Source organism: Bidens hawaiensis, unplaced genomic scaffold (genome assembly GCF_021521415.1).
Source record: "Bidens hawaiensis isolate Kalapana, Puna unplaced genomic scaffold, B.hawaiensis_p1.1 tig00011171_1, whole genome shotgun sequence".
Taxonomy (NCBI): Eukaryota; Viridiplantae; Streptophyta; class Magnoliopsida; order Asterales; family Asteraceae; genus Bidens; species Bidens hawaiensis.
The window spans coordinates 9,771-18,366 of record NW_027491865.1 but is presented as its reverse complement, the minus strand read 5'-3'; the positions used below and the strand labels follow the sequence as shown (position 1 = coordinate 18,366).

Here is an 8,596-nt window from a genome sequence, read left to right as displayed (position 1 = left end):
GTATACCGGTTGAGGGCTAAAATAATGCCTCATCAAAGTATCGTTAGCACCCGATCGATCACGATCACGAGGTGGTGCTCTAACCCTCGGGAGTCGGGGTTGATGGGCTTGATTTTGCAAGAGATTTACCACGGCTGCGGTCAAAACTCCCCCTACATGAAGAAGCAAATCATCCTCTTCGGAGGAGTCGGAATCAGACGAGTACGACGACATTATTTTTTTAAAAAAAAATGGGACGATGGGTTGTTTGGAGATTGAAGTTGTGTTTGATATGGTAAAAATGGGTTGATTTAGGGGTATTATATAGGATTTTGTAAAGGTTTTTTTAAAAAAGTTTGAAAGAAATGGGTAATATATAGGAACTGTTGTATAAAGAAATGGGTAAGTTTGGTGTTTTTTGAAGTTGTGTTAAAGTGTTGTATAAAATGGGTAATATATAGTAGTAGAAATTTTTTTTTTTTTTAAAATATTAAGAGCCAACGGCTCATTTTATCTTTCAAACGGCTATATTCACAAAACCCCAAGCACCCTAGCGCTCAACCTGTCCCGCGAACCCCCTGGCGCCTGCCTCTTTTTCCGCTCTCGCGCCCCTCTCGCGCCTCGGTGGTGTGGTGCTCGCGCCCCGGGGCGCGAGCGTCTGGCCTCTTGCGCCCTTTCTAGCGCTCCACACCCCTCAGCCTAAGTACTTCCACTTTCAGTGGTGTTTGAGATTGCTTATTTAGGCTCCTTTTTAATTTATTAACTTTTTAGAAAAGTTGATAAAATAATAAGGTGTTTAGTAAGTCAAGATACCGTAAGTGATAAGTTAATAAGTCAGAATATTTATTCTGACTTATTAACTTTTAATAAAAAGTTATAAGGAGTTCAAAAAAGGAATTCCAAACACCACTTAGCACAAAGTTTTACATGGGAGTTGGGACTTGTGATTGATTTTACTTGTTACCCAAATTTGCACAACGCAAAATTGATATTTATATATTAAAAAAAAGGGAACTATTTTGATGTGATTAAATTATTCTTGTGAGTTTTCCATGATAAAAACTGAAGTTACTCTGAAGATAATAATATAAAATTAGATACCATTGTCCTAACGAAAAAAACAATAATTTTCTGCCTTTATAACAACAGTGTTTTCGTCTTTCTGCTCACCACTCAGAGTTTCTTTAATTTCATCTCTGTTCTGTAAATAAGAAAAGTAGAATAAATGGAGAAGCTTTCTACACTAGCATTTCTTTCGGAATGGTTTGCGGGTACACCGGACAACATTGCAAGTCAATTTATGGTGATATGCAGTCTAATCAAGATGTGGTTCCTGGTGCCATTTCTAAGAATCTATATGTATATTAATCTGGCATTGTGTATGCTATTGTTCATAGAAAAGGTTTACATGGTTGTGGTGGTTGCAATTAACAAATTGTTTGGTCAAAAACCCGAAAAACTATATAAATAGGAACCATTTGAAGATGATGTTGAGCTTGGTACCTCTCATTATCCTCTAGTTCTTGTTCAAGTTCCCATGTTTAATGAAAGAGAGGTTATTATTCTTAATGTTATTGTTATTAATATTAGTTTTGTGTTTTGTTATATAGTTCTAGTGTTTATTCATTTATTTATTTATTTGTGTAAACAGGTTTATCAGCTTTCCATTGGAGCTGCATGTGGGCTTTCATGGCCGTCTGATCGCATTGTGATTCAAGTACTTGATGACTCTACAGATCCATTGATCAAGGTTGATAAATTAAATCACATTTTATTTTACATTTTAATGCAGTAATTAGTTATATTATTGGTGGGAAAAAACAAACAAATACTACAAGTTTACAAAGTACTTTTTTTTTTCATATTTTTGTGGTTGTGGATTTAAATGGGATGTAATGTAGGGTATGGTGGAAATGGAGTGCCAAAGTTGGAAAAGCAAAGGAGTGAATATACACTATCAAGTTAGGGACAACCGAAAGGGGTACAAAGCCGGGGCACTTAAGGAAGGGCTAAAGCATGATTATGCAAAACAATGCGAGTATGTGGTCATCTTTGATGCTGATTTCCAACCTGAACCTGACTTTCTCACTCGAACTATCCCGTTTCTTCATCATAACTCAGAACTTGGACTCGTTCAAGCTCGTTGGAAATTCGGTAAGACCCTTAAAATTTACTTTTAACTTTGTTTAATATTTTTTTTTTCATTTCTGATATAAGATTTTTTGACATTGACAACTTACCAGTTTTTCGTTCTTTGCATATTGTATGAGAATAATTGAATCCATATACTTGATGCAAATTTACAAATTTAATTTAGAGAACTATGAAGTACTACATTGACCTCAATACTAACATTTATGTATAGCAGTCACCACATAATTTGTTACTCATTTAATGTTTACTAAAAACAAAAAGAAAACAAAAACACATGTGGATCTGGACATCTGGTATCCGTTGATGGAGGCTCACTTTTAGTTGATGTCTGCAGTCTGCCCAATTGGTTGATCAATTTGATATTAAATATTTCAGGCTGGGTTATTATTATGTTTTATTTCAGTATATTCAGATTTAAAAGGCTTTTAAATCTTTATAAATACATTTATTCATTTTTAAAGTGCAAATGAAGAGAAAAACACGTGCGCTGGCAAAATTGTAATTATTTTAAAAATAGAGTAACGCTACAACAAAATATAACTAGAATAATAATTGGTTACGCGTGTTTAATTTCATGTATATTTGATTCACACACCATACACATGTATGAGCTTAATCAAATATAAAAGGGCCTTTTTAGTGAGAAATGCATGCAAGACACAAATCATTGAGTGTCACAAAATCTTAGTTCAAATCTAAGTAAAATTGAGTCGGAAAGAAAGAAAAAATAAAGAATATACATGACTGTTGACTTTTTGTCGTCTTTAAATATAGTTTCCACAATCTTCTAAATATACTCACTCGTGATAAAAAAGTATTTCGGGTTCCAGGTAGGGTCAAGGGGTTTTCTTATTTATGATGGGTTTACTCTTGAGGGTGGTATCCGATTCTTGAAAAATGAATATGATCAAGTGGACCTGTGGCACGTCAGTGATCTAAATTATTCGTTCGAAATAAATTGAAGTCATCATATGCAAACATTTATGCCTATTCACCTGAAATATATGTGTGGCATTTTGGTGCTTTCTATCATTCACACCATTTTCACCTTTTGTATTGTTTGTTTGCTAACTGGCTGTGAGACCTTTGATTATATTATATTAATAATGTATACTAAATGTAAAATAAATAATTCAAAAATTATTGTTTATTTGAATTGAACCCAGCTAATTGTGGGTTTCAATCATTTAGATTTTAGAATGATTACTTTTTTAATATAAACTTTTTCGACAAAGATTTGGTGATTGGACTAAGGACCCAGATCAAATTTTAACCTCTTTCGAATAAGTATAATATGTTTGTTTAATAATAATATTTTTTAAAGTTAGCTATTTAATCGTTAGTTTTTTTATATATAATAATGTTTTAAAAACTGGTATTTTACTTGTACCGGATTGGGCTAAAAAATGGTACAACCAGTTGAACCTGGTTATACTAGGAGGTTCAACCGGTTGAATAATACCTTATATTTTTCTATAAACGTAACTTCAATCCAAAAATAACCTAAAACTAAATGATTCTAATAACAAAAAATAATCTAAAATTTAATCCATATTAAAAAAAAATAATGCAAAAACACTTAATTTTAAAAAAAAAAATAGTAATAAAGTTTACACGTTAAAATGTTAATTGTTGGGTTAAAAGTAATTTGAAAAAATATCGGCCACAAATATCAAAAAATTCTCAGGCTTACCGGTATTTTAGACAAAAACCGCCGGTACGATGTTCTAGCAAACCAGTCAAAAATACAGTACTCAAAATACCGGCCTCTAGTACGAAATCCGGTTCAACCGGCCGGTTTAAGCTGGTTTTTAAAACACACTGTATAATAACATACACGTGAATCTGGTTCAAAAGTTTTTTAATCTTATCTTAGTATTATTTGATAACTAAAGATCCGTGTTTTAGACTTGCTAAACATGGATTAGAAAAAATGTTTGATACGAAGACACACGATGACATAATGTGATTTGTTTCATGCTGACGTAATTGATTAATGTTATAGCGAACTCAAATGATTGCTTATTGACAAGAATGCAAGAGATGTCACTTGACTATCATTTCAAAGTGGAGCAAGAATTTGGTTCTATTACCCACGCATTCTTTGGATTCAATGGTAAGGAAACTATCACGTATAAAAAGTTGCATGTTGTTATGTGGGGTTTTAAGTTAACTGATACATAATTAATCATGAATCCAATGGTGTTTATGTTATGAAGCAATTTATTGGGTTGCTTTGCACACAATAGTCGACATTGATGGACCTTAAACAGGGGTGGCCCATAGGCCAGCGAAATAAAGATAGAGTTTTATGCTCACACTTAGTTAAGGCCTCTAAATGAAAAAACATTATATATATATAATCGGTAGATTACAAGTAAATATTTCTGTTTGTCTGGTGGTAAGCTTGTGTGTTGCTAACTTGTAGATCATGAGTTCAAGATTCATTATTTTAAGAAAAAAAATTAAAATGACATAAAAGGGTCACAAAATCTCATATCGATTTAGGCCTTCAAAATCGGTGAGTCGGCCCTGACCTTAAATTGCACTTTAATACATTAAAAATATAATAATTTGTATTCAAGGGCTACTCCTTCAAACGGAAACTCAAATGGTATTCTATATTTGTTTTTGTTAGGGACTGCCGGAGTATGGCGAATGGCAGCACTTGACGAGGCGGGGGGATGGAAGGACCGCACCACAGTAGAAGATATGGATTTAGCTGTTCGAGCTACTCTCAAAGGATGGAAGTTCTTATATGTTGGTTCACTCATGGTAACTGCTTCAATTTTAGAGTAGAAACGCTAGTGGCAAAAGAAATTAGAATATTTTTTAACTTATACTTTGATCTACAGGTTAAAAGTGAACTGCCAAGTTTATTGAAAACTTATCGTTACCAACAACATCGTTGGTCTTGTGGTCCAGCTAACCTTTTCAGAAAAATGGCTTTGGATATATTGAGAAATACTGTATGTTTCAAGTACTATTTTTTATTTTATTACTTCAATCAGTTAATTGATGTTGTTCTACCTTTTTTTAACTTGTTTTATAGAGTGACATGGAGGAATAGGCTATATTTGTTATACAGTTTCTTCTTTGTAAGAAAGATTCTAGCTCACACTGTCACATTCTCATTCTACATTGTTGTGATTCCTGCAACCGTATTTATGCCCGAAGTCATGATTCCGCAATGGGGTACAATATATATCCCAACGATTATCACGCTTCTAAATGCAGTTGGAACTCCTAGGTGGGGTTCTTAGTTTCTTGATCAATCCTAGCTAGCTAGTCTTTTTACAAGTAAATGGAGGAGTGTTCATACTTTCTAGTCCTTTTACAGGTCTTTCTATTTGGTGGTGTTTTGGGTCCTCTTTGAAAATGTCATGTCCCTCCACCGAACTAAGGCCACATTCGTCGGACTTTTTGAGACCCAAAGAGTGAATGAATGGGTTGTAACCGAAAAACTCGGAGATGCTTCCAAGGTTAAGGCAACAACACAACAAAGGCGTTTCCGGTTTAAAATAGGTGAAAGGTATGCTTTCATGTCATATATATGTTAATAACTAAAGTTAAGTTTATAAAATACATATAATTTAAATACTAAATGGGTGTAATCATATCCCACAGAATTCTTGTGCTAGAGCTTTTCATGGGGATTGTTCTCTTCGGGTGCGCTTGCTACGATTTTGCATACGGGAAGTACCACTACTACGTTTACCTTTTTCTACAATCTATAGCATTCATCATAATGGAATTCAGTTACATTGGCACTCAAGTTCCCAACTCTTGAACGATGAAATTGGAATTCCGTTACGCTGGCACCTTTGAATCATGAAGAATTGTGAACGGAATTGCAATAGAATAATTCTTTGCAACGAAGAAACGAACACGATGATGAAGAAATAAGAAAATGTTGGGTGTGGCATATATATACATTGTTTAGATTTTGTTTTATATTATTCATGTATTTTCTCTATATCATTCTTTAGTATGAAGAATAATAAATTTCTTTGTAATAATAATGGAGATAACTTCATGAAAAAGACGTCTGCCCTTTTGTTTTTTCTTTTTGAGGGAGTTACATAACGTAAAATGCTCTTTTGACTTGAGTTCTCGGGTAAACTTGAGTTTTTGTTTTAGACACTAGTTCTCATATCAGGATATAGTTTTCGCATTGTAGATAGTTCTCGCGTTAGAATGGAAGTTTTCACTTAGTACGTATGTCACACCACCATCTACGGGCCTGGGCGTACGACCAACAGTTGGTACCGTTTTTGTAGTTAAATCAGAGTTACGAGTTTAAGTGCGGAAATATTTACGTGGATTAAAATATTAATATTTACATTAACAAAACACGAGATTTAAAAATACTTGTTAATGTTTACAAAATGATAAAGTGTTTTATCAAACCACCAATTACATATTTTAAAGTTTAACAAACGGATCTGAGCCATCAGATCGCCTAGATGTCACTTCGATTCTTCAAGCACGGCTAACCTTCGTTACCTGTAAAACAATTTGAAAATACGTCACCAACACATGCTGGTGAATAAGCTAACGTATAAAATATTTTATTTACTTAATTACCCCTCAAGACATAACTTAGGTCTCGGCCAATCGTGGCTTAGGAATAATCAACTTAAAAACATAAAACCCAATTACAAACTTAAGCTCTACACGAAACCGCTTAGCAAACACCGCAACGTTCAAGATTACTAAGCTATCATCAGTATACATATGATTACCCTCTCTCGGACGTAACTTAGGTCCGGCACATCGTGACGGAGGCATATAACCAGGTGTGGCACTGTGTGCCCACCGTCTAATCACATATGTAAGGATCCAAACAAACGTACACGACAACCTAAGGGCGAGCGATTACTTTTGTTTATAATGTTTTAGAGATACGTAATCTCATGTAATTAATTTAATTTGACTCGAGTAAACAAGTTATAAAAGTTGGGGGTATTCACGGATTCACATTTTAAAGGATCAGCTTCACTTCACTGATCGTTCTTTCTTGAGCTATCTCGGACCCATAGTACGAGTGTAACTTTTTGTTAATGCCAGATATTTAATCCAAATTAAAACCTTTAGTCTCTTTTGTATAATCTTTACCTCGATTATATATTCTTTTTAAACCTTTAGTTTAAATATATTTTCTTTCTTTAACAAGTTTAAACCATTAGTTTTACTTGTTTATTTTTCTTAAACACCATGTTTCTTCATCTCGAAGAAACGTATACTTTATTTCTTTATTTATATTTAAGAAACTTAATCTAAGATCCCATAAAAATCCATAAATATTTGGACAAAAATTTTCAATATAAAAAGTCTATGGATAAACTTTGTAAAAAAATGAAAAAGGAAAATAAGATAAGAAGGGTGCATCCCACATTGGAAGTGGATAAAATGTTGAGCTCCTTATAAGGAGATGAAATTCCATAGTAATATTCTTATATGCCCTTATGCACCTAATGGTCCTAGAGGAGGGTGCGAAGCACCCGAACGCGCATGGGCTCGGGCGCAATGTGGCGCTTTGATGGCGCACTTGCCGCCTTAGTATTTTTGCATGGCCAAACGAGAAAGTACATGGTTCGAAAGCATCAAAATAAAAGCTTAAGGGGAAAAATTGTAAATATTGACCCTTAGCGATACGCGATGGGCCCTAGGGCATGACCATCGCGTATCGCGCCCCTTGTGAAAATACCTGATATGTCGGCTAATTATTTTAATCAAATGGCGGTTAATGACCCATTGCGATACGCGACGGGTACATTAAAAACCCATCGCGTATCGCGTTGGGTTACCAGCTTAGCCTATAAATAGCAACTTCGAGTTCAAGCCAAATCTCACACCAAAATCACTTTTTTCTCTCTTTCGAACACTTGATTGTTCGCTTCTAAGCGTTACGACAAAGACCTGCGAGTCAGGAAGTTCGTAAGCAATCAAAACAAAGAATCGAACCTCTGTCCAAGTTATTATCAACTTGTTTAAACTATCTAAGGTGACTTATGTACTAAGTTATCTTTATACTAAACCCTAGTCAAGGGTATCGCGTATAACCTTGTTTTAATATATGATTAAATGTTTTCATAAGGATATTATTTCTAAATGAAGTAATGTCTAAATAAAATTATATTTTGACGGCCATGTAGTAACTGGAAGGGGGATATCGTCGGTATACCATGTTTCTTGTCTAAGGAAAGTAATTCGTATAAATCCCAATCAACCGAGGGATCCGTTTACTTACCTGGAGAAACTCAATGAGAGCGATTGAACCTATTAGGCCAAAGCATGCTATATCAAACATCACCCTAGCATAAACAACAGAGTTTTATTCAAAAACATTTACAAGGTTAAACCAGATACAAGATCTGGAACTAGATTACGTGATCTAGTATTAATACATGGTTGTTATCAAACTATAGGTCTGATCAATCCCGTCATCCAGCTTAAACGA

The 8,596-nt window shown here is 34.2% G+C and overlaps 1 protein-coding gene across 1 annotated transcript; it reads left to right on the top strand.

Annotated features, from left to right (window-relative positions):
• Positions 1-1,178: 1,178 nt before the first annotated feature.
• Positions 1,179-6,047, top strand: LOC143537305 (glucomannan 4-beta-mannosyltransferase 9-like). The gene is made up of 9 exons (XM_077031100.1): positions 1,179-1,534; positions 1,631-1,729; positions 1,881-2,133; positions 4,139-4,249; positions 4,772-4,908; positions 4,989-5,106; positions 5,188-5,383; positions 5,474-5,665; positions 5,761-6,047. Exons 1-9 carry the CDS (start codon positions 1,517-1,519, stop codon positions 5,921-5,923), a joined length of 1,287 nt encoding a protein of 428 aa, XP_076887215.1. The 5' UTR covers positions 1,179-1,516; the 3' UTR covers positions 5,924-6,047.
• Positions 6,048-8,596: the final 2,549 nt, after the last annotated feature.

What these genes read in the sequence shown, in the direction of transcription:
- LOC143537305 (XM_077031100.1), top strand. An exon ending in CTACAGATCCATTGATCAAG is followed by an intron (nt 1,730 to 1,880) that starts GTTGATAAATTA and finishes GATGTAATGTAG; the next exon opens with GGTATGGTGGAAATGGAGTG. An exon ending in TATATTGAGAAATACTGTAT is followed by an intron (nt 5,107 to 5,187) that starts GTTTCAAGTACT and finishes TGTTTTATAGAG; the next exon opens with TGACATGGAGGAATAGGCTA.